The sequence below is a fragment of the Lampetra planeri genome, chromosome 13 (genome assembly GCF_965212315.1).
Source record: "Lampetra planeri chromosome 13, kcLamPlan1.2.h2, whole genome shotgun sequence".
In the NCBI taxonomy this organism is placed as follows: domain Eukaryota; kingdom Metazoa; phylum Chordata; class Hyperoartia; order Petromyzontiformes; family Petromyzontidae; genus Lampetra; species Lampetra planeri.
The window spans coordinates 6,030,158-6,057,195 of record NC_136119.1 but is presented as its reverse complement, the minus strand read 5'-3'; the positions used below and the strand labels follow the sequence as shown (position 1 = coordinate 6,057,195).

The 27,038-nt window shown below is 47.1% G+C and overlaps 1 protein-coding gene across 1 annotated transcript; it reads left to right on the top strand.

Annotated features, from left to right (window-relative positions):
• Positions 1-24,812, top strand: LOC144721971 (mothers against decapentaplegic homolog 3-like). The gene is made up of 8 exons (XM_078599981.1): positions 1-450; positions 16,199-16,392; positions 17,126-17,248; positions 19,462-19,536; positions 19,835-19,891; positions 20,034-20,249; positions 21,255-21,537; positions 23,427-24,812. The coding sequence occupies exons 1-8, from the start codon at positions 242-244 to the stop codon at positions 23,548-23,550; spliced, it is 1,281 nt and encodes a 426-aa protein (XP_078456107.1). The 5' UTR covers positions 1-241; the 3' UTR covers positions 23,551-24,812.
• The last annotated feature ends 2,226 nt before the right edge of the window (positions 24,813-27,038 follow it).

The following is a 27,038-nucleotide window of genomic DNA, read 5'->3' as shown; positions in this document are numbered from 1 at the left end:
GGGAAGTCCTTTCCCAGTTTTGTTTTAGTTTTTTTTATTTCTCTTGCGAGTGTCCCAGAGAGTTGCGCGTGTGGATAAGGAAGAGGAGAAGCAGCAGAGAGAGAGAGAGAGCAGAGGGAGGGGAAAGAGAGTGGGTAGACACCGAGCAAGCCCAGAGAACAGGACCCACGAAAAAAAACCCATACAACACACACACAGAGAGAGAAGAGAGAGCAAAGGCAGGCAAGCAGGCAAGGCAGCAATGTCGTCCATTTTGCCATTCACGCCGCCCATCGTGAAGCGTCTCCTGAGCTGGAAGAAGGGCGAAGTGCAGAGCAGCCAGGAGGAGAAATGGTGCGAGAAAGCCGTGAAGAGCTTGGTGAAGAGGCTCAAGAAGACTGGGCAGCTGGACGAGTTGGAGAAAGCCATCACGTCGCAGACGAGCGCGACCAAATGCATCACCATCCCCAGGTATTTGAGGAAATCGAGTCCGCTACTCGCTGGCCGTCGACGTCGTCGTGGAGTTTAATTGGGGGTTTGTGTACGGGCAAGTTTTTGTTTCCCTGGGTGGTTTTAGTAGCTCGCCACGAATTCGTGTTTTATATGTGGGTTTTTGTTTGTTGCAAGTCGATCTGGTTTGAAATAACAGTCCAAGCATTCTAGCGGTGGGGTGGTTGTGGAGGTGGGGAGTGCTGGTGGACATGACAGATTACCATGTTGGAAAGTTCGTCCACATGTCCAGGAACTGCTGCTGCTGTGCCTTATTAGCCTTTTGCTCCGTCTTGTTAGGAGGCTTCTCTGCTATTTCTGTGACTCAAACTCTGCCTTGCCGAAAGAGAGAGACTGTTAAGTTTCAAATGGGCTGTCTCAGACGCATGCTGCTACGAAACGGGACCTCGGTAAACTCTCTGCATCCACCTAACCAATTGCTGCATTATCTTTGTACCAATTAATGCGTAGTACCAATTAATGCGTGGGTCTCCTTCAGTGCCCGGCTGGACTCATTCCTCCTGTATCAAGATGGTAACGTCGATGTTGTTGTTGGTGGTGTTGTTGTTGAGAGATTGTTGTATACTGCATTGTTATCGTTGGCCACCCTCCTTATAACGGTCCGAGTGTGTTTTTTGCACATCCTTCAGCCCATTGTTCAACTCGCACAAAGGCAAACGCAAAGATTATATTTATAATCCCCCTTATAGCCTTTCACAGACTGTTGGGACGAGCGCCGTTCGCGAGCACTTTTCAAGGCCCGCACGGCACAAGATGGGGTGGGGTGACCAGCACGACGCCCGCCCGGCCGCCTTTGTCTTCCCATTGCTTTTGCTCACACATACGTACTCCTATGAGGCCGAGCCGACCTAGGGGAGGCCCGGGACCGGTTCAGATATTCGTCACTGTGTTATTGGTCGTGAGCGGAAATTGAACGTGCACCAAATCACTCCACTATCGTTGCCCACGTAGTCAAAGACTCCACGTATGCCGTGTAGCCTTTAACAGACTGTCGGGGTAAAGCTTGGGTGGCCAACACCACGTCCGACCGCCTTTGTCTCCCCCCAAGACGCGATGTTTACCCACCGCACCAGATGCTCATTTGAGGCTAAGTCAACCTTGGGGGAGGCCCAGGACCGGGAGTCGAACTCGGCTCGCCGGGTTCGTGGTGCAGTGGCTGCACGGCCACCCACATTATAATCACGCACCAAGCTCACACGTGCGCGCAGTGTGGCTGAGCAGGCGTCGTGCGCTGCTGCTTGTGATGATGGTGATGCGAGTACAGTGATGTAGTGTAAAGTTCGTGCGGGGATGTTGCTGATGGAGGCGGGATAATGAATTGGGGCTGGGAAACACATGGCATGCAGATGCCAGATGCATGCCTGGCTGGCGTCTCAGCTGCCATCAATACAACTGTTTGCATCCAGTAAACAAATCCACACAACGTGTAATACATATTGGGGGTTGGGGGTGGCGGCGTTTGTGCTGAGCGCATTGCATTACGAATAGTTCATTTATGGGTCCCGGCAAACATCCGTGGCAGTGATGAGTGGTGGATATCTGAACTGGTTCCGGCCACACATCCCCTTTGCCTACATGTACCACCTTCACCGATCCGCGTTGACCACGTTAAACTAGCGTGGTGAAGTATAGTCAAAGGAACCCACTCTTCTCGCCCCCCATGACCAACGCAGCTTGGGGAGGGAGGCCTTTATCCAGCACGTGGATTGATTGACTAAAGGTTGTAAAATATAATAAACATTACACGCATGCTGAAACGCATGCCGTGTCTGTCATTTGGATCGTTTGGTCTTAAGTCGTCTGCTCAGAAATGAAAGTGGGGGAGTGGAGGGAAGGGTCCCGGCCCAGACAATATATCACTCGCCACTGATGTTAGCCGTGGCCGGGAATAGAACTCAGGTCGCTGGGATCACAGGGCAACCCACTGCACGCCTTTTCCCTCCCCCACTTTAACAACACATGCATTTACAACAGTAAATGGTCTCTATTCTAGTAGCATATGCACACATACACATAAACACACACACAAAGACTCGCAACATTCAAGTGGACTGCCTTCCAAAAATGTATAATAGGCTGACGTTTCAAACGACGGCCCTACTTGAGAGCAGAGAGCAAGAAGGGTCATTGGTCCAAACATCAGCCTATTCTATATTTATGTTGCGTTGTAGGGCATTCTTGATGACACGTGGAAAGTTTATGTTTGCACACCACTCCACTTTTAAATTTTCAATTCCACGGTAATGTGTTACAGAATTGGGACAGAATAGGGCCCTGATAATCACATCCATTAACACGGGCATTATCTTTTCCTTTTAATAGTTTCTTAACGAAACGCATAACATCGCTGTGTCGAAAATGTCCCCATTGTTATTGCAATTCCGTTTAACATGTAAATTCCGCAAAGCGCAGAATTGCCCGTGTGCCAAATCTACAGAGTAGCGTGAGTGTGGTACATACAGGATCACTTTCACTGCCTATTGGGTCGAATACTGTAGCTGGTCGCCACCTACTGTATGCTGCTTAAACAAATCTCTGTGCAGCGTTTCACAGCGTTAAGTTAAGCTCCGGCATTCTTGAACTTGACACGACACTTTTACGTCGAACAGTTCAAATCCAACACCGCGCTAAGCACAATACCAGACAAGAGTCCGTTTGATTTGAGAGATTCGCAGGGGTAATTAGCACTTGGTAGTGGCAAGTGAGATGGATGAGACTTATTGGGTTGAGATGATCTCAAAGATGTTGCCTTCCTAAAGTGCAGTAAATACGACCATCAGCATCATCATTCGCCATTGTCCATCCACTGCTGGATGAAAGCCTCTTGATGGCTTTTGCCATCCCTCACATTCCTGCGATGACACAATCCCATCTCACTCCTCCACACATGAACTAATCTCATCACTCCGATCTCGACAGTGGTAGTACTTTCGAGTGCAACCCATTGTTAGTCATTGTCTACTGCTGGATGAAGGCTGCCCCGTGCTATCGCCATTCTTCATGGTTGTGTGTTGCCACAATCCATCTCGCTCCTTCACGTGGACTAATCCCACCGCTCCATCTCCCTCTCCTCTCGGACACGTTCCATACTATGGCTGTGCAAATACAGTTACAGCACTAGCAGTCATTTCTGACTCATGAATGCCCTTACTTACAAATTGTTTGGAGGCCTAGTGCTAAGAGGGTGGGATTGAACCGGTGTCACAAGTTTTAGCGCATTGCCCTAACCACTGCAGAACCATTGGCAATTGCCAATGGTAAGATGTTTTGCTCACAGCACTGCTTGCAAAGACGCCACTACTTGAGGTAGCTTTATATAACCTCCATAGGGATTTTGGCCTCCCTTTGTGTAGGCTGGCCATACGTCTTAGATTAGGTGACAGTATCTTACACTTTACCCCACCACTGTCGGTCTGCCCATAGGCTAACTTGACTGACCTGTCGGCCGACAAAGCAGCAGCACCCTTTGCAATGCGACAATAATCTATAATGATTATTGACCGACATTTTGCTACACGTTAGACGCATAATGTGAAGAGAGAGACCTGCGATAAACCCATCACAGTGTTTCTCTATGGAGTAATAGCATATATTTAGTTCCATCAGCAGCCTTACGTGTAAACATAAAATTTCCACAAGCTCGAAAAAGTCACAACAATTTGGAATGTAGCCATGCAACTGCCCAGGGATTGGCTCGCAATAATGCACTGGCATCCGTGCGATGTGTTGTGCTTCTGCCAGAGTTTGAGGGCTCCCACACGTACGTAATGACAAACTCCGAGGAGGAGGTGGAGGACATGGGCGAATGGGCATCGACTGTCTGCAGCAGGAACGGTTTAATTGTTTATACAGAGCGCCTCTCACACCTAAACCACTTTGAAGTGCATTTGTCAAGAGATGTTTTCGTGCCCCGGCTCCGTTCCTCCCTCCGGGAGAGTGGAGAGCCGTCTCCCCAGAGGGGAAGAGACGAAAACAAATGATTACACGAAGTAAACACTTGTGAGCCACCGAGAGAGAACATTGGGGGGAGGCTCCACCCTGTTGCCGGTTGCCTCGCTCGGCCAGCAGGCCAGAGGACCGTACTTTAGCCAGAAAATGACAGCGCTGCATTGCCAAGTGATGGAGCGCTGCTTGCAAGCGAGATGCTGATTTTTATCTTGGGCAGATGATTTGCTCGCGATTGCTCAACAGACCTTTAAGTGATGTGGAGGAGGCATTTCAAGTTCCTCCTCCCCGCCTTTCGCTCAGTCGGTTTGTTGTGTCGCACGGCTATTTATAGCGGGTGTCTGGGCAGACTTTCGGCTAGCTGGACCTCGGCCAGACTGGTGGGGTCATATCATCGGGGGGGAGAGGGGGGGAGTTGGGAACGTCCGAGTGACTGGCGGTGGTGGAACGCTGAACGTCGATGGGAGGTGTTCTACTGCTACCACTTACTGTAAGTGCCAAACTTGTCAGGATCCATCCAGGAGTGCCCAGAGCGAGTGGCTCACAAATCAGCCCTTGGCTCATGCGTGGTGTGTTATGGCATGGGGGATTGTGGGTGAATTATCGGGGTTTTTTTTACGGTAAAATAAGAGCAAATAATGTTGTCTCTATGGTAAGCGGAATGGCGCTTTCCAATTAATTGTGTGTAAGAATTTTTTTTTACAGGGCTGTATATGTCATTACTTTATAACTGTGCGTGTGTGCACTTACTGCAAGCCCGATAAATGACGTCTACAGTTAATGAAAACTTAATACATCAAATTTGGCATATGCGTGTATGTACTTGAATGGTCCAAAAACCCAAAATGTAATGTACTCTTTGTTTCTTTTGTTTTAAAAAGAAACGGATGTCGTGTTACCAGGTCATTTTTCAGGTGTGGGCTGTAGCATTTTCATCTGCACAATGCCTGTTATTCAACTAACAGCGCTAATGGGTTTTGTTCAATGGTAAAGTGATATAGAATTCAACTTGTTAATGTTTAAGGACTTTAATTAAAGCCAGCTGGATACTTCGCGCGGAGCACTCGTGGTGTGCCATGTGGGGTTTATACTTGCGGTGTTTGTTCCTTGGCTACTTAATTCCACACACTGCTCATTAGAATAATTCACAGAATGGAGCCGGTGAGATATCATTGCCGGGCTTTCGCGAGCATCGGCTATCCCTTTTAATGCTGCCTTTTGTCATTTATACGTTGCACAGTATTTTACGGTCCCCCCTGTCAGCTGCTGAATAGACGGCCACCGCCGCCACCATCACGACGATGGGGCCAACAGAGAGGGGAGGGCTCGGTTTCAGCCATCCTGTTATCAATGCCGCAGCTGCTGTGCACGTGGCCTCAAAATGTTCACTTTTCGCAAAAAATATATAAAATCCTAAGCCCAGGAGGAGAAAGATGTGCTCGCAGAGAGATCCACGAGTTTACAGTCACCGCCACGATCGTCTCTGCGGTGTGCCGTGCCCATCTCTACGTTGGGTTTTAAGCCCAGCGTCCCCGTCTGTTTGCACATGGTCAAAGGTCCCGAGACATCCTTTGTTGGTGGTGTTTGGGGTCTTTTAAGCTGCTGCTGCTGCATGACTGCAGTGATACCTAACTTACTGGGTTTATACATAACCCCTCACTGCATGTTAAATATTAGTTGTGTAAACTATTCACCCCCCCCCCGCCACTCACACACACACACGTTTCGATTAACTGTCACAATTCAAGATCATGATGTTTTTTTTTATTCCAGACTCAATTATACATTTAATATTCTGGTGAATGTCGTGGCCTCTAGCGGCTGTGTGAGTAACGTGAGCCTAAGTGGCGGTGACATAACCACGGCACTTGTGCCAAGCTAGGTGCATCTTGAGGCCACGTGGAGTGTCGGAGGCTCGCTGGCAGGAGGTCACAGGACGGACCCAAGTGTTGTGAATTGACTGAGATGACTGGCAGATGCGCCCATCTATCCTGCTGACCATCGTATGAACCTCAGAACATTATACCATAGACCAGTGGTTATTAATATTTACTGCAGCCTTGCACCCCTTTGGTTCTCAATCGTTAAAACATGTACAGTGTTAATAAACACAGAGGTTTGATGAAACAAAGTAGTTGTATTTTCGTGCACGTGCTTAATTTGTTTCGATGATATATATTCTAAAACAATTTGGCCATGTCTCGCACCCCCAGAAAGGGCATCTCGCACCCCAGGTTAAAAACCACTGCCATATACAAATTGAAAGAGAAAAAAAACGTAGATTCGCGTGTTTTCGGCGCGACATTTTAAAAAAATCAATGGCAATTGATGGAATTAAGTAATGGAATACCGCTACTAAACACCGCATGTGAACGTGGCTAAGAGGGATCCCTCCTGATCCGTGCACAGTAAACCAGAATGCGGAGGCCATCTGCGTTGTTCGGAGCAAGGGGGAGGTAGTGGAAGATAACGACGCTTCCAGGTGGCCTGGGAAGTGTGCCCGGCTTTTCTACGCCATCGCGAATGACTTAATGCTGTCACGGGCCAAGTCACGTGGCCCAACCAGATTAGTCAAACGTGCATTTAAATGCAGTCATATTAATTAAAAATGGGATCATTTAAACACTTAACATCGAGAATGTTTTCTTGTCATCTCCTTTAAATAGAGGGGGGGGGGGGGTGGAGACACTTTGGTGGTAACGCAGATTTGACACGGATGATGTTGAGCGAATACGCCGAATAAAGTAGTGGAAATATTTCAGACGTGCAATTTTTTTGTCAATTAAATAAGTAAATATTTGTCAATAGCTTTTTTTTGCACAACAGAGCACCAAGACAGCTGTTGTGATGTTCTCTAGAGTTTAGGCTGACCATATCCTCGATGCAGACAGTACAGTATACTGCTATTACCACTCGTGTTTATGCAAATCCCTTTGCTGTTACTGAGAAGTGCAAAGAAGGAGAGTTGGCGTTCATTGCTTCGAATTACATTGAGAGATGGAGAGAGGGACACGTGGATTCGAGAAGAAAAGTTGGTTGTTTTGGGCAGGACAGGATCCTTGGAAGGGATGATGATGATGGCTGGTGGTCGAGAATAGTGTGCTCAAGGAGTGGCAGCCAAGGTTTCAGAACACAGGAACCGAGGAGATGGAGCGATGAAATCAGGTCATGCGTGCAGGTTTTAGAGTAGTGACATCGCGGGATTCACGAGAGGTCCAGGTGGATTGTGGAAGCCGTTATCCAGCAGTGACGATGATGCTGACTGCATTGGCAACATTTTCTACAATAATAATTATTTTTATGTAAATTTGTTTTTAACGTACACGTATAAATATTGTGTATTCTGTTGACATTTATATGCTAGAAATTTTATGCTGCAGTTCTACATTTTTTAAATATTGTAATAATAATATATATGCGCGCATCTAATTTTCCAGTCCAATTGCTAAATGAGGGTGTCCCCACACCATGAAGGTCGGGGGTGCAATTTGACCATACTTCACCACTCCGCTTGGTGCGGGTTGGTGAAGATGGGGAGCATAAATGTAGGGGGCACAGTACTGTACAACAATGCATGTTTCTGCACTTCCCTCTGCTGAAAATGTGGCTCTGCAGCCTATAACGCCTGCTTTATGTTCAATAGAGTGGTCACCCATCCAAGCACTATCCAGGCTCAAGCCTGACAAAATTGTATTCATTGGGGATTTGGTCATAGGCAATGTAATAACATCAATAGTGCAGAAAAAAATGACGATACGTTATCATTCGACTGTTGGATGATGGCCTCCCAATGCCTCTTGGTCACGATGATTGTTACTTGACTTTGGTTATTGGGTTGTTTGACCATACTTCACCGTGCTGGTCAATGCAAGTTGGATATGTTGGGGGGGGCACGGGGTTGTGATGGTGCAGCACCGGTTCAGATATTACTCCCTACTTGAATCCAGCTCAGGTCACGCGAACAGCTGCGCCACCACTCTCCATCCGTATATTACAATGCAGCGTCAATTACGAATGCATTGAGTATTTTGTTTACGATGTAACGCTGCGCTTAAATCAAGCAATTTCGTTCATTCACTCGTACCCCTCTATTTAGACCCTCGGGTAAAACCCATTAACACAACTCCCCTTTGCAAGGGAAGACCTGCGGGGAAAAAATACATAAATCATTGCAACATACCTGTTACTCATCCATATGGTTAACCCAAATCACGCACACAATGTATGCGGCAATGCAGTGGTTTAGCACACCGCACTATTGAGCCCGCAACTTGAATTCGATTGCTAGGCTACAGAATAACATCCATGGCAAGTGATATCTGAACCATTCTACCCCACATTGCCCCTTCACCAACCCGCACTGACCGGCACGGTGAAGTATGGTGAACAAGCTCCCGGGCGACCAACACAGTGCGGGCAAGCCCTCACCCAGCACTGCGTTGACAACGAGCCGTAACTTTACAGTATTATTTTTCATTCTACTGTAAACATGGGCCGGTGTTATTGAACGTGCCGTGGTATAATACTGTGGAATGTTGAAGAACTAGTCCGAAGCTGTGGTCGCGCATACGCCGAGCGGGCACATACAGCAGCGGCTCGGGCGACACATTCAAGCACACACAGACCTCCAACAGAACCGATGCCCGAAATGCATCTGACATATTTGGCCCACTGTGATGTTGACCATGGGTTCTGCTTTGCTTGAGGCTGGCGTGTAGAGAAAGGGCCCATTGTAGGTGGAGACAGACTCCACAAATAGACAGGAAGGCGCAAAGTGAGTCCACTTTCGACTCTTAGGGCATGGTGCCGCCGGATAAAGGAATTTGTGTGTTGGTAAATACAGCAAGCGTTTCGTTTACAGGAAAAAGTTTCTCAACATTGAGAAAGGGGGGTGAGGATGGACATTCGGTATTTTGACGCAGTTTTAGGCGACGATTAATTCACACAGGATGTGTCGTTGAAATAATTTTAAATGAAATAAAAACCTCTTCTTACATGCAGCATTACAGTTTGCAATTTGCACTTGCTCATACCTACAGTCCTCCACGTTCACACTCTTCATGTGTAATGGTGTCACGATCATCAACAAATGTGTGGGCCTTCATTGCGCCAACCACCGTCCACGTTCCACCGCCTTGTAGAAGGGGGGCCCCTTGCGTGGTGAGGCTGGTGTCATGGCAGATCTGCTGGAATCATACTCTTAGGTTTTTTCGGTAAAGTCACGTAGGTAAAAATAATAGAAATAATAATAGAAATAAATAAAAAAGCATGTCATTCATTCATTACAATTTTTATTTATTATTTATTATTTTGTTTCTATTATTATTTATATTATTTATTTTTACCTATGTTACTTTACCGAAAAAACCTAAGAGTATGAATCCTTGCAGTCACGGAAGCTTCAAATCTAGATCTGCTGGAACCCAAGAGTCCCTTGGACGGTACGGTGATGGCAACGGTAATCGCGTGATGCATTTGAAATGCATTTTACCTCCGTATCAATTGTTGTTGCCATGTCATGCATGCTTTTAATAATGCGCATGCAGGATAAAAACCGGTTTCCATTTTAAAAAGTCAGACTGGTGAACCGCTTCCCAGGTTTTGAACACTTAAAGCACAAGTGGTCAGCACCAAGGAGCCTGCCAAGGAAAGCACAATATTTCGTGAAAACTTGTATTGGCAGTGGTGCACGAGCACACATTTTGTGACACAAAACTCAACACGTTCGTCGGCGACACTGCCCTGAAGAATGGAAGAAGGACCATTGCTCGGATCCCATGATATGTTTATATTTCATCTTCAGCAGAGGTTATATTGACGAACGTGTTGACTTTTTGGAAATCCCTCCAGAGACAAGTTTTCTCCACAACTGTCGGAAGCAAGCAGTACCACCCCCCGACTGCCATCGAGCCATCGTCCGCGGCCATCCTACAAACGGATCCCTTTTGTCCATAAGCGCGTGGGAAGGATCTTCCGTCACGCATTATAAAAAAACAAAGTAGGTCCAGTAAAAGAAGTGTAGAGGAGGAGGGGTGGGGGGTGGCTTTTGGCAGTGGTTGGGGGAGGGCCCTGGGCCTTTGCCTGTGGGTTTAGAGTCATTTCCTCTCGGCTGACTCAGACGTGCTGGGGAGGCTGGGGGCGGCGGGCAGGGGGTACGGGATGCGTGGGAGGGTCGGTGTGTGTGTGTGGCGGACGGAGGGGAAGCTCACAGCACACACATGTTTGCTGATGGTGCACGTTTCTTTCTCTGACTTGCAGAGCCCTACTAGCTGCAGTCCCCCCCTCCCTCCCCCCAGGTTTCACATGCTGATGGTTTTAGCAGGGCCGGCGAAAGGAAATAAAATCAACGTGGAGTGCTCGTTAGGTTATAGCCGTGACATGGTATACGGTTACAGAGAGAGAGAAGTTAGCAAGCCTGCCGAGATTAGTGCACGGCTAAACAATGCCACGTTTGTGCGAAGTGTCGATGGTCTGCAGCCCACACTCCTCCTGTACGTTATGTGCACGTGGCTGTTTCTGCAGATATGGGTCTGCGGGTCGTGGAAAGCTTTCGGGGCGGTGGAATAGGTGTGTGGAGCAAGTGAGGTCGTGCAGGAAGATGTGCGTGGAACGATAAAGAGTGGTCTTGGGGTGGGGGGTGGAGTTGGGGTTTTTTTGCTGCTTAAAATTGACGATTTAACCGACCACAAATTAAGGTGTTGACCATACGTTACACGTGTTGCAACTTGCGATCGATAACGTGTTATTCGACATGGCAAAGTATAATTCCAGTCCCGGTGGTGCAGGCAGTTACGTTCTACAAAATAGCCGCAAAATACGGTTTTTAACAGCGGGGGGGGGGGGGACAAAAAAACAAGTCCCTTTTGTGAGTTCACAAACTGTAAAGCATGACAATCGACAATTCGCATTGCAGTTGTGCCAATTCAGTTTAAAGGAAAATTGCCATTATTTAGAGGCATCAAAATTAATACTCCGGTGCCACGGTTGTTTACAGCGCCGAGGACCCATGAAATGTCACACCGGTATCGTTTGGACTTGATCCAGATGTCTGTTGCCGCTGTCAGTCTGTACGTGGAACTTCATGGTTTGGCACGTAGACATAATTAGAGGTAGCGGCATTTGTTTTTTGCGCACTGCCCCCCCTACCACTCATCTCACGGCGAGTTCCAACCTGCCGCTCCGAGCGAATCGATGCACGCGAGCGACGGCATCTCTCTCTCGCTCTCTGTTTTGTTTGGGGACTTTTATAAAATTGTGATCTCAAAGGCGCTTTTGTACCAGTCGGCCTGCCAGCTGCATTTGGCTTTCGACCAGCGGCGGGTTAGTCGAGATGAAGTGATAAGGCAAGGAACGTCGTCGTTGCAGAGGTTGGGGTGGTTTAAACATCTTGACTTTTGAGAAGCGGCTCTCTCGCATTCGCCCCAGACTGATAATTCTCTTCATTCGCTCCTCGCTTTACGCGTTCGCGCAGCGGAGCAGTCACCAGAGGTGTGGACTCGAGTCATGTGACTTGGACTCGAGTCAGACTCGAGTCATGAATTTGATGACTTGCGACTCGACTTGGACTTGCATAACAATGACTTTGTCCCACCTATGAGATGTGGACTCGAGTCATGTGACTTGGACTCGAGTCAGACTCGAGTCATGAATTTGATGACTTGCGACTCGACTTGGACTTGCATAACAATGACTTTGTCCCACCTCTGGCAGTCACTCACTGGGTGTTAAAGGAGAGCAGTCGTGGCGGGATGGACTACTCACGCACAGCAATTCCATGAATTGTCACGATTCAGGGCCACGATTCGATGCACAACTTGATATTTGCTTTGTTAATATGCACCAAAATACTGCACTGCGTTCGCTTTGACCATCTCGTTTACATTGTTTCTCATTTGATCTCGGTTTAATTGGCTACATTGCCCTAAAACAACATTCGCATTGCATTTAAAACACGTTTTAAACGAGATGCGTGATTTAGTGTGTCTATCGTGAGCCTTAAGGATCGATCGATGTAATTGATCCTTAATAATCCACTCACAACGCTGCACGTGGTGGGGAGGGGGGGGTATTCAACCATGTTTCACCCCACTGGTCAGTGTGGTTTGGCGACCGTGGGAAGCATGGCTATTATCGTATCGTGCAGTTAGTACGACGGTGGATATTACCGCACTGCACTCTGCTGACAACGCCTGCTTTACTCCCGGTGGTAGCTCATCCCGGCAATGTCCACGCTTCTTCAACATCCCTGCTTAGCTCCTGAGAACTGTCGCGACCGGGTGCATTCCGGGCGATTTTTGTAATCCGCTAAGAATAGACGTCAATCAATAATTGTGTGCATCCTTGCACCCCCTACAGGGGGCAACAACAACAGCCTTAACTCTGAAATGGCCTTGAAGAGTTAACGGAAGTGTTGCAGTGCGGGGTTGTGTAATGTTTATGCGTAACGTTGCAAACGCTCGCACGCAAAAGCAGTGCACCCCTTTACACGTCACCGGGGACGTCGGTGCAACATGCTGGGGCTGTGAGACTTTGGAAGACGTATGTGTGTGCTCCTACGCACGTCCGCAATCCAGTCCGAATAACTCATACACTTCAAGTCACACACGTGTTTCAGTACATGTATAAATTCGTGCATACGAGAGGCAGGCCAAATGCTTCTAAGATTATATAAAAGGCAGTATGTGTCATTTTATGGACCCCCAGAGGGATGATGGGCTGAGTCAACCCTCAACCCTTGGCCAATCACGTGAGGACCACTTGGTGGCGAGGTCAACAGTGGTTATTCTAGAGAATGACTCACTCCCGCCATAGGAATGTGGAAATTCCACCACTTTCTCAGGGGTGTCAACAGGAGACGAGCACCGCCTCGATGCTCACTTGAGCAGGGTATCACTTGATCACTTTTTTTGTTTCAATCCTCAAATCAGCATTAATCCCTTCATGATGCACAATAATATTTGGGTTTATGCAGCGTCTAAATTTGACCGTGTCTTTGAAGCCGCACTACACAAGTACAACGAGGAATTGGCCAAACATCCCAAAGCAGGACCCTCATGGAAGAAGACTCCCAAAACGTAGCGAGGTGTTTCTGGATAATTAGTAAATAAACAATCACTAGAGCTAGATTCCTTGCCATGGCTAGCACCAAGTGAACCGATCCAGGCCTCCCTTCTCGTCAACCCACACTGACCATTACGATAAAGTATGGTATAACAACTCACTTTGACCGAAAAGGCATGGGGAGGCCTTGATCCTAACTACTGCTACTACATTTTTATTTATTTCAAGCTTTCGTGACTGCAGGGATTCATATTCTTGGTTCTTTCATCATAATGATTGCTTGTGTTGCAGTCCAAACGTCGTGAGAATTTTTAATTGTTTTATATTATTTTATTATTTCCCTTCTACGTGACTTTACCGAAAGAACCAAGAATACTGCTACTACAATTTGTTATTTTAGCAGATAAGGGCCCACTGAGCTAGATAGCTCTTTTTAAGAAGCGACCTGGTCACAATTGATAGCTCAACAAAGTGTCTTATCGCGTGGAAATTTATAGCAGCCAAATACTCTAAACGCGTGTTTCATCCAGCAGTGGATTGACAAAAGAGCTGCACGTTTCAATGTTATAGAGACATATTGTATTGAAAGAATCTGCGATGGGAGAGTCTGCGTAGACTCTTTTGTTCTGGTTTTCATTGCTTTGGGACCCACCCCGGCACTGTTAGCATGAATGCACCTGCAAGTGCGGCAGTGATGTTTATGATGCATTGCGCTCTGTATGGAGACTGCCGGTTTTATTGTGCCAATTATCCCATTACCTTGCTTTGTCGTGGTAATTATGGCTCAAAAAGAGCATTGTGGGCTCAGTTCCACACTGCTACGAATCTCAAACGATAGAACCAATGTGATAGCAATGATAATAATTCCACCTATTTATCTGCAATAGAGTCATTGTGCATTAAGACATTTTATCACGAGGGTTATCCGTTTTCACGATTCACCAATTCCATGAGTGAATGTTTGGCGTGTTGGGGAAAATTCGTGCATGCAAGAGGGTAACACTAAATGATAGAACATATAATTGGCTGACGATTCAGGCAGTGACCCTTCAATGAAAATAGAGAGAGACAGAGCAAGGAGATTGACTTCATAGGTGGAGAATGCACATTACACTGTGGTGCCATACACAACTTTGAAACTTGAGGAAAGTTGGGAAATTAAAAGTTTGCTTTGAAATATGAAAAGTTTTTCTCAATACCTGAGTGTTATCAAAGTTACACGTTTTCTATTCAGTGTTTACTCATGGGGAAAACTGTTCACGTCGGTGGAAAACTTTTAATTTGTCAGCTTTTCCCAGCCTTGCATTGTAAAAAGCGATCTCCAACTGAAAGTCAATTCCATGTCTCCGCCATGAAGAAGGGCCATTACCCGAAACGTCAGCGTGTTGGATATTATGATTTTATAATGTAGTGTTAATGGCGAACGCGGCGAGGTTTATTTTTTTTCAATAAGCAACCTAATAATCTGGTAAATAATGCACTGCAACTCAGGCAATCGCACAGAGTTGTAAACCCAATGTTGTGTTTTTTTTATTTTAATAAAAAAAACCGTGGGCAGTGTGTGCTGTACTTGGCACAAAGCTGCACCTGTGCGCACCGCTGCTGCATTAGAGCGGAGTGCTGTGTAATTTGGCAGCATTTCACTGTGAAGCTTTTCCGTGCCAAGAGACACATTCAAATAAAAGTTTGTGCCAGCGGAAGAGTAACTTGCCTATAGGATGCTGGTTCAGGTGACATTGCAAACATTTAAGTGGGTTCGCATAAGGTGTACGATGTATGTGTAATGGTTAAAGTAAAGTAAAATTTTAATCAACTATATTACACTTGTTTCGTTGATTTTATTTGCAAGTACACAACAGTGGAGATGATGATGTATAATCCATGAGCACATTGATTTGTTGTATTGCTTATAATTAATTCCATGTGGTTTTTTTTTAGGCACAGTGTAGTTTTTTATTTGTAGTTGAATTTGTTTCCACTGGATTATTTATACAAATCATCGCCGTATGTGAAAGCCACCTATTTAAATCTGCGGAAAATATTGCGCACCGTGAAATTTTGAGTACTAAACAGGTTTAGGTGGAATATTTTATGAGTTTCACTTTGGTTTTCCATAAAGTGCGCCCTTGCATCATGACTATATTTTAGAGTGGCAATTAAAACGTGGGATATACGAAGGCCGCTGCAGTTCTTAAAACCTTGATGATTATAAATGGCCTTTTTTTCCTGAAAGACTATAGGGTAATTTGGTCACAGGCACATTTGCATGTTCACCAGGTACACATAAACATATCCAAAATTGTAATCTTCATTTGTAAGTCCATACTTGACTGTGAAAGCACATTAGGGGCTACTTCCCATAATAACAATAATAATGGTTTACAGACTTTTATCAACCCACCGCTTGAACGTTGGCCTGCCCATGCCATGGCTCATGACCATACATCACCATTCTGGCCAGTGTAGGTTGAGGACTGCGTGGAACCTACATACGAGAGCACGTAAGTACTCTTCACTACAAGCGTGGACTTGGTTGCACTGCCCTGTGCTACCCACCACGTAGCACACAGCCACAACCACCTATAGCAAACCTGGCACGTGTGCCGATCACCCATACACGCACTGTCCAGCTCAACCCTGCTCAGCTTCCCGTGTGATTTGGCCATAGGCTTCCTGTAATGCACGCTCCTCTTGTTGCGCGCAGGTCCCTGGATGGGCGTCTGCAGGTGTCACACCGGAAAGGCCTCCCGCACGTCATCTACTGCCGGCTGTGGCGTTGGCCAGACCTGCACAGCCACCACGAGCTACGCGCCATCGACTGCTGTGAGTTCGCCTTCAACCTCAAGAAGATGGAGGTGTGCGTCAACCCCTACCACTACGAGCAGGTGGAGACGCCCGGTGAGTGGCTCAGGTCACCTCTCTCCGATTCTTAGCTGTTGACATCCCACTGCTGGGCAATGGCTACCCAACATTGTCTTTCACCCTTCGCAAGCTCTCGCCATCACCATGCAGTGCGCACTTCCAAATATCCTCATCTACCCCACCGTGTCACTTGCTCTCAACTATTTGTATTCCCTCTGTTCTTATCGATTCTGTTGTTAATTTTGCCCTTCGGGCACCTCATGTCCCCTTGCTAGATATCCTACCCAGTTGTTTTCATTACATCTGTTATTTCAGTTTTAAATTCCACCTCATTGACCACTCATGCAGGAATGAATACTAAATTGTGCTCCCACACCAAACCTGCCGAGCGATGAACTCTCACGCACCCATTTATACTGCTGGACGGATAGAGACTGGGGAGGTATATACGAAACTTGAAGTTTTCGTGACTTGCAGGGATCCATACTCTTTGGTTCTTTCGGTAAAGTTACGTAGGAATAAAATAAATTAAATCACGACGTTTTGGGCGCAATTGTTTCTTGTTGTGATTGTCCCACCTGATGACGGACGCTTGTGTTGCGCCCGAAACGTCGTGATTTATTTTATTTTATACCTACGTGACCTTACTCCCATTGTTCCAATTGCCGTGGTTAGTACACAAAGTCCAGTGTGCTGTCCATCACGCCGTGGCAGCATCCCAACAGTGAACCGTAAATCACTTGGCTCTGTGCCGGTCCCCGACTCGCAGTGCTGCCGCCCGTGCTGGTCCCTCGCCACACGGAGATCCCGGAGCTGCCGCCACTGGACGACTACACTTCCGTGCCTGAGAACACCAACTTCCCCACTGGCCTGCCCAGCACCTACATTCCGGGTGAGGCCAGCTGGGTCATGCTGCTGCTGCTGCTAAACCCGACCGCACGCCCAAATTTCAGCGTCGTCCTTTTTACTGACGCACGTGCGATCGCTCTTTGCTCAGCCGAGTCGATGTTCTTGAGCTCCTAGGCCAGGAGCAAGGGAATCATTTCCTTACTTCTGTCCCTGCAAAGGGGGCCTTGCAGAGTGGAGTTTGACCGCGGGCTTTGACAGAAGTCATTGGTTTCTGGAAAGGAAAACTCATGAAGGGGAATAGAGTCAGGAGGGGAGAGGTAAGCAGCGACACGAGTCCATGTGTGAGATCTCGAAGACGGTGAAGGCGACATTGTAGTTGATTTTGGATTTGATTGTGAGCTCCTGGAGGGATCGAGGGATCTGGGGAATGGGGTGATGTGGTCTCGTTTACGAGTGTGGGCGATGAGTCATACAGAGCTTAGAGATGACTTGAGGAAGTTGTAAAGACGAGAGTCGTGGTAGTCAATGTGAGAGGCAGTGAAGGTGTGGATGAGGATTTCTAGAGAAGGTACAGGTGGAGGAAGGAGGTCATCGTGCAGAGTTGAGACGAGGGTGAAGGACGAGAGCTCTGGATCGTGCTGTTGACTTTGCATCTAATGTTACAGTGTCAAAGTGCTTGCCACAAATGAATCACAGTACCTTGCTGATCTCGTCAAGGAGCATACACCATCACGCGAACTCCGGTCATCCTCGCAGCAGCGGCTTTTTGCTGGCCATCGAACAAAGACGGTCACTGCATCGCGTGCTTTCAGATGCGCTTCTGCAGCCATCTGGAATGCTCTTCCTTCCGCTATTAGGAAACCACTGGAGCTATGCATTTTAAAGTCTAGATTGAAAGCTCATTTCTTGAGAACATATTTTTGTGTTCAGTTTGTTGTCCTTCCCCCGCACCTCCGATTAGCGCGGTTAGCTAAGTACGATGCGAAAGAAGTTTGACAGAAAAAAAATACAAGTGTTTCTATAAAAGTATAGGCAAAGGTGCAGCCCTGAAATTTCTTGCAAGTGCCGCTGCTGGAAAGTGGGCCTCAACTAGACGGAGCTTTATAGAGCTCTCCTAGAGTGTATTTTGCCCTACTCTTCGACACTGACCAGACGTCTTGGAAGAGATGGCAGTACCCACACTTTACCGCACCACACCGACCTCCAAATCAATAAAAGTAAATTGTTTTGATATAATACATGCTTGAACTTTTATGTGGAAAATAGGGTTGAGCTTGTGGGAAATGTGCACTTATTTCAGGGCATAAAACTAATGTTTGCTTGTTATTTTTTTTTTACGCTCGCATTTCACTTCCCAAAATGTAAATGGGCACCACATGGCACTTACGTTCGCTCCTCATCCCCGTGACCTCCCTGCTTAATAGATCCACAGGCGGTTTGCAAAGCCCTCGCCGGGGTGTGTAAACTTCCTCCCGGATGGATATTTATAAATAAAGGGAAGGTGCAGTGGCCACAGATAATTTAATTCATTGTCGCCACACACCACTGCTGGGAAAGATACTGGCGATGTGTTTTTATTTTATTTTACTGCGCGTTGTCGTTCGGCATGACATCACACGTTTCGCTGCACGTGCTGGGAGCCTCTTCCAAGAACTGAACGGAGCCGTGGGCTAACTCTCATTACCGCGGGACAAAGTGAGATGCTCAATTTGGTTCCGATAAAGCCCCTCAACACGTGTATGTATGTTGAATACGTAGCTCACCGTGCTAATCGAACGTGCAGTGAAACGTCCAGGCAACCCCAAAAACACATTAGAGGGCTATACAAAATACGTACACTGTTTTACAATATTTAAGTAAGTTGTGCGGCTGTCTTGGGACGCTGGTGAGGATATGAGGAAATCATCAGAGCTGTTCTTCTTTTAAGGAAACTCACGTGCCGTGTCCGTTGGCCGATAGTTAAAGCATCCACGGCACGTGGCACATGAGCAGATCACCTGTGTCTTGCAGGCTTAGGGTCGAAGCCAAATTAACCATAATCATTAACCAGAGTGGTGGTGGTGGCTTGGTGAGAATTTCGACCAGCCAGTGGGTTGACCATGGCTGGTGATGATGATGATCTATCATTACCTTGCGATCTAAAATTGGACATTTAAAAAAAGCCAGTATGCAGGCCAACACACGTGCTCTTGTATGAATGTGTTTACGGTGCCATCGCTAATGTGCATGCCGTCTTGCTTCCCGTCTCCCCTGCAGAGACCCCTCCACCGGGTTATCTCAGTGAAGATGGGGAAAGCAGTGATATGCAAATGCCCCGCAGCATGGACTCAAGTAAGTCGATTAACTTCACATTGTTATTGGAAATTGGATAGGTTTTTTGATAAGATCAAGATAGTTTGTTTCGCATCTGGAGAAATGTTATTGCATTTGCTCGGTTTCACAGTTAACATCACGTTTAAAATTGCTTATTTATTTATAATGTATGTGTGATGCACTGGCCTTTACATGGGTGCGACTGTACTTGCATTTGTAAAGCAGCGTTCTTGGCAAAGAACATTTAAAGAGGTACGCCCTTTTAAATAGAATCGCTTTTGTTTCCCTTAAAAACCCAACCCATTCTTTTCTGCAGGCCCGTCATCAGAGCAGATGTCTCCCGCTCCCATGCCTCCGTCGAGCAGCACTACAGGTAAGCAGAACTCCACTGACGATTCCCAACCACGTTTTAATTCCGTTCTTTCGTTCACCGCCCCCGCCACACGTCGGCCCGTCGTGTCATCGCACGGTGCACGAGTCCCACAGTCACACGGGGCGCTACTTTCGCTCTGCAGGGGACCTGCAGCCGGTGATGTACTGCGAGCCGGCGTTCTGGTGCTCCATCGGCTACTACGAGCTGAACCAGCGTGTCGGCGAGACCTTCCACGCGTCGCAGCCCTCACTCACAGTGGACGGCTTCACCGACCCCTCCAATTCGGAGCGCTTCTGCCTCGGCCTCCTCTCCAACGTCAACCGTAACCAAGTGGTGGAGATGACTCGTCGGCACATCGGTTAGTTAAAGTAGTGCAGCACCAGGGGGCGGGGAGGGGCGGGAGTTTCGGAGATTGATGGGGTTGGCGGAGGCTCTTGTGCAATTCAGTAGTCAAGCATGTTTCTGGAAATCGAGTTTAAAGGCACATCCTAGGATACGATATTCCACGGTGTCACACTTCACTGTTTTGCTTGTGCAGTACTAGCACTGTTGGCTTAGGGGTGCAACGATGCACCTACCCAGTGATTTGATCATTTGTCACAATTCAAACTAAATAACCGATTCTCTTTAACTTCGCAGTAAATGCAGCGGTCATTAGTGTAAACTAACAGTGGCTTTTGAGCCCTTTGCAAATTTGCTACTGACAAGGCCTCCCCATGCCATGTCTGTCATGGGGATTGTTTGACCATGCTGCATCATGCTAGTTAGTGTGGGTTGGTCAAGCATTGTGGTCCAGAACCGTAGTTCTTAATGTTCACCCACTAAACGCATTTAAAGGTTCTATCTGGCCCTCAGTATTGAAAATATTCCTCACCCTTGCTTTAAGAAAATTATATGGACGATTTAATTAAATAATTAAATTCGTCATATACGTGCCCAATTAGTCCTTCTTTACCCTTTTTCCATTGGCACAGCTGAGCCGAGCCAGTGTATGCCTCTCACGATACGGGTGGGTTTTCCACTGCCAATTTGCCGTGCCAAGCAACGATCAAACCATCATACGCTCGACCCACAAGCACATGTGAATATGGTTCGGGGCCAAGCAGGGCCAAGGGAGGGGCTAATGGCATGCCGATTACATGTGACGCCAGTCAGGGCAAAGCATCACTGTGTCATCTGCACGTGTCTCGGCTCATTCATTTCACATGACGTCTGCAGCACGCTGACATCACAGTTCCAGTTTTGCAGTGGGAAAAAAAAACTAAAAAATTCTAGCTCGTCCTAAACCACACACGAGCTGACCCGCAAAGGCCCTGGCACAGCTCGGTTGTGCAGTGGAAAATAAGTTACCTGTGTCCCGCAGGGCGCGGCGTGCGGCTCTACTACATCGGTGGGGAGGTGTTTGCCGAGTGCCTCAGTGAAAGCGCCATCTTCGTGCAGAGCCCCAACTGTAACCAGCGCTACGGGTGGCACCCGGCCACCGTGTGCAAGATCCCGCCGGGCTGCAACCTCAAGATCTTCAACAACCAGGAGTTCGCCGCGCTCCTCGCTCAGTCAGTGCACCAGGGCTTCGAGGCCGTGTACCAGCTGACGCGCATGTGCACCATCCGCATGAGCTTCGTCAAAGGCTGGGGTGCCGAGTACAGGTGAGGGCAGCAACAACAGCGGTCGTGTTGATGAGGCGCAGTTGCGTCTCAACATGTACCTTATGCCAAGACGCTGCAAATTAGCGGTGGGAATATTGTCCAACATAGAGAGAGAGGCAGTCACAGGCAATACGCGGTTATATATATTTGGATTCATATAATGTCTATATAGTGCCTCGATGTGACTGCACCTCAGTACGCTGTAAGTAACAGGAGGCACATTTTTGTAGAGAGAGGCACTCGTAGGTCTTTGTGTCATTCTATGGGTTTCTTTGTGGGTATATGGGTCTTTATATAAGAATGTGCACCTATATATCAGTATATGGGATGCCATATGAGGCTATGGGCTTCTGCGTTAGCCAACACAATGCAAAGTGGATTCATATGGGATCTAAATGTGACCCGCATTTCAAGACGTTGCACAGAAAGAGTGACATTTTATTTTATGGGGAGAGAGGCAGTCAGTTTTAGGCAGAGGGCAAAAAGAAAGGTCATGAATGTGGACTTGAATAGGGGTAGGAATTCGGTAGCACAGACGGCTGGGGGGAAGGGTGGGTACTCCAGCAGACCTCGGGGGCAGCAGCCTTCGAGCTAAGATAGTCACCGCATCACGCGCGTTCATATGCGCTTCTGCGGCCGTCTGGAACGCTCTTCCTTCCAATATTAAGATGCCACTGGAGCTATGCACTTTTAAATGTAGATTGAAAACTCATTTCTTCAGAACTGCTTTTTGTGTTTAGTTTGTTGTCCTTTCCCCGCACCTCCGATTAGCATAGTTGGCTACGTACGATGCAAAAAAAGTTCAACACACAGCCATGCATACAGCAGTGACATCATTATACTATACGCACCCTTAGCGAGGAGGTCGAATGATAGCATGGGTTGGTGCGCCCGGTGCCGCGCGGAATTTAAATGCTGGCTGCGTATTCAGACAGCACTGGCTCAGATTATTCCATCCGTCTATAGATCCCCGCACGTGATATTCCCAGTGGTGTCCAGCACCAGAAGAAACGCGTATTTATGGATCGTTGCCAAGTGGTTAAAATAAGTTGGACCAAAAAAAAAGTTCGTGTAATTTAACCTCAGTTCCCTGCTGGTTTCTCCTAACTTCAAAACGTGTCTGGACGACAGTGCGGGGGAGTTGGCCCTGGTGAACCAGATCTGGACTTTGGGGCTGGTTGCCAGTATGGCAAAGTTCCAATGCAGGCCCAGTAAATATGTTTAAACAATGGTGCACGTTTCTTAAATCCCTCCCGCCTGTGTCTACCCAGCTGTATAAATGAGTAGACCGCATTTAGTCGATTGGCAGGTTGTATGATGTGGGCTAAAGTATGGGTACTCCTACGATTTTCTAAGTCATCTGACTAGCCTAGAAGAGTAGGCCAAAAATACCCTCTCGCGGAATCCCTTCCTGCAGCAGTTGCATGAGTAGGGACTTACAGGGCTGCACCTTTACCTTGTACTTATGTGTGAAATACTTGGCACTGGTATGGTTTAAAGTTAAGAGGAACTGCATTTGCAAGACCAAAAAGAGTGCAAAATGTGACCTTTTACCCTGTAACGCAATCAACGTTGGCTTTAGCTGGCGCAAGCAGGCCAAGGCTGCAACGCAGCTCTCATTCGCACAGCTACTGCAGGGGATGAACGTAAACAGTCAGTCTGAATTACTCACTTAACAATGAAATGAGGGTTATCCACGTGTATGAAGTGTCCCTGTCAGTTTTATGTGAAAAGTAAATGTACACAGCAATAAACATGTCGCAGACCATTGATGCACGTGCAATGCTGCATGTTTGTTTTATTATTATGGTGATTATTAATTCATGTATTTTTTCTTGTTGCCTTTACACCCCTTTGTCCCCCACACCCCACTGCTTGTTTCGAATCAGGCGTCAGACGATCACCAGCACACCGTGCTGGATTGAGCTGCACCTCAATGGGCCTCTGCAGTGGCTGGACCGCGTGCTCACGCAGATGGGCTCTCCGACCGTGCGCTGCTCCAGCATTTCATGAACGCCGCCGGTTGCGGCGGCGCCGGTCAACACTCGCTTTCCCCGCGCATCGTTCGGTACCTTTTAGATCCTCGTCTTAAATGATCACGGTTAACCACTTTTTCGAAAAACACACACGCACGCGCGCAGAGAAGTAGCACTATTCTCGCAGACGCTGAAGCGGAGATTCTCTATCCGTGGCTGAACGTCTCTCCCTTGAGCTCTGGTGCTTGCGTGCCAAGTGTTTTTTGTGCCCATCTGCAGTTTCTTCGGTTTGCAAGCACGTTCAACGGATGTTGCTTTTCTTAAATTTCTCTTTCTCTATAGCACTTTGCCAACTGGTGTACATTTCCAGCTCGTCACTGACACATGCAGCTTGCATTATTTTGATGATACATCGTCATCATCTCCAAATTAAGGCCCCTCCTCACTCCCCCGCCATCACCAATTTTCCAATGCTTATTTTTCTGAATTAAAATTGGAATCTAAAGTATATATTTTTTCCTTCAGATTATAAGCTCTTTTAATAAAGCGTTCTATGCGTGGCGTTATGGAAAATCTCATTAGGCCCCATTTAATTAAATGAGCACCCAGAATAAGAAAAAAATAATGACACCAATAGTGAGTAATTCACTGATGCAGGGCACATGTGGATTTCATCACTGCCAAATCATTTACCAAAACCAAAGCACTTATATATATTTCTACTCTTCAACTTTTTCAGCATATTGTTCACATTTTATCACAAATACCCAGGCACAATTATATTCAATTATGTCGTCTCCAATTTCCCACAGCGCTAAAGCAGGACTTCTGTAAAGCTAACGTGCCGTGCCGTATTCAACTGTACCAGCGTGGCCTTTGTTATTACAGTAAAGGATTGCCGTCCCTTGGATAACCTTTGCAACATGTACGGCAGTTGCCAACCACAATCTTGCCGGAGTATTGTGAGCGTTTCAACATTTTTGCAGCGCGCAAATTATGCCGATCTGTCGTTGTGTGAGGCATTGTGAGCAGGGGAATATGCTAATAATGCAATAATTACCTGTGCTTTTAAAATGCCATTCCTCGCTATATTCATTAGCCAACTGAATATGGCTTGCGATGACAAACTGGGCTGCATTTTTTGGGGATGGGTAAGGATGGGGTGGGGGGGGAATGTTTCAGATTCTTTCATGCATAAAGTAGGTCACTCCCTTCATATTTGGAAATCCAGGGTTAAAAATCTTGCCCAGATTCCAGGCGCGTTGAAAAGAGCCACGAGTTTGAGACATCGGGTAAAAAAAAAAATGCGATACAAACACAACAAAGCATTCAGCGTCTCTCAGTACGGCAAGACGTGCTACCCCGGCGCGGGTGACTCTGGGAGCATCTCAAGCAAGCCAAACACGGCCCAGGCCCGTTCATTTCCCGCACAAAGGGAACCTATCCAATGGCTGCAATTTCTGTTGACGCCACGGCTCTGCGGGCTGAGAGAGAGGGAGAGAGAGAGGGAAAGAACGCTGGAATGGCAGCACTGCGAGCTCGAGATCGCCGGACAAGGAGTGTGGGGTGGGGGCACGGAAGTGGAGCCCCGGGACGACAAGGGGGCGGCCGCGACGGGCACGAGGGCTGTCTCTATTTGCGCAGACGTCTCGCCATGTCCGCACTTGCTGGCCAAAAACGGCCACAAGAAAACGTGTGCACCCCGCATCGGTTCGGGTTCGGGGGCGGGGGGCATGCCAGGGCACATCCACCGCCAGACAGCAAGCTAAGGCGCCCGGCAGCTCAAGCGATAATTGTCTGTGAGGCGAGGCGGGCTCGCGATCGCTGAACACGTCTTGGGCAGGCTGGCGGCATGTCGCTAATACGGAAAAAGTGAATCTAATGAGGTTTTACGGTTTGTTTTTTTTACCCCGAGAAAATGTTGGTCTATCACTTACCAGGGCTGTTTTGCTTTTAATCAAGCCAATAAGTAAAGTAGTGTATGTCGTAGCACTTGCTCTTAATCTGCCTTTGCGTTGTAATAGCCAGCAGCAATGTGAAATTGGTATTTTGAGTGCATATTTTGCAGTTAAGCACAATTTCAAATTCATCGCAATCCGACGTTCGACTCTCGCCCTTAGTGTAGCGTTTCTGCTTTCGTTTGTAAAATGCACCTTTTAATTTTCTAACAGATGTATACGTTGTTCTTTTAATAGACTGTTATGAATAGTATTTTTCTTTTAATTTCCAAATACTTTTCATCTGCTTATATAATTGTGCAATGTGTGTGTCGTAAGGATATATAATTCAGCACGTGCAGTGCCACGTACCTGTTTAGTTGTCCGATCTCTGCCTATGGTGTCGATAGTCATCTCATTTTTATTAGTCTTAAGTTTCAACTTGTTTTGCATTAATGTTTCACTCCCTGAAAACCTTAAACCTTTTTAAAAGATATGTAAAAAATATATAGTTTAGCTTAAATGCATTCAAGAAGATCCAGTTACCGGCTTAAATGAGAACGTAAAACTTATAGTCTGCGTGCTGATTTTCTGTGGAAACATGGCCAACTCGTGTTGGCAAAGCCAGTAACGTGTTCAATGCTGTTGAATGTTTTATGCTGAATGTTTTTTGTTTGTGCCCCCCCCCCATGCTTTTTACAGTCTAACAATGAAAGTACTTATCCTATGAGTCAAATATTTTCTTAAAACGTTGATAGGGAGATGATTTTGCTTAGTTTGCAGGGTGTTTTTCCTTTCCACTTCATTCTCGTTGGTGACGTGTTACACTTTATATCAAGGCACACACATTGTGAGTGGAGGGAGCCAGAGCCAAACAGTGCAGAAGGAACAGCATCTTCAGGTGTTTCGTGGGAACTTTTCCAAGTGGCGATGACACAAGACCGTGACAAGTGGGGGACACTGGGTTGCCCGATGTGTCAGTGCTACGGTATGGAAATAAGTACCTCGTACATTAATTTGATAGGAAAATGACAACAAAAATCCCATTCATGAAACAGGAAAAAATCTGTTGATTTCTTGATCGCATGAAAATTGAGATGGTGTTCATCTTCTATTTATTGCCCTGAGCCAGTGGTGTACATTCCACATTCACGTGGCGGGGGCAAGAATATCCAATAGTACAATCATTGTTGACTTCCCCACTAAGTGGTACTTATTTTTTATCGACCCCGGAGGAATGATGGGCTGAGTCAAACCACGCTCCAACCATGATTTGAATTCGCATCAATACCGATTGCGATCTTCTCACTCTACCGCCGAGCCGCAAACCATGAAACGCAATCGCAAAACAAGCGCTGGCTAATTCCTCTGACGCCCCGTCAACTGCCGAACGCGGGCAGTGCGCCCCTAATATTTCGGAAGGCAATAGGAAGGGATTCTTGAGCACTATTTCCTGCCCTTTGCAAGGGAAGCGTTTGGTGAAGGTCAACGAGTGTTTCGTGAGCCCTTGTTTGTTCAGCCGGCGCCTGCCAAGCGCCCGTGGCACCTGCGAGCCTTTTAGTGGCAGGCGAACAGAGTACCCAGAGGG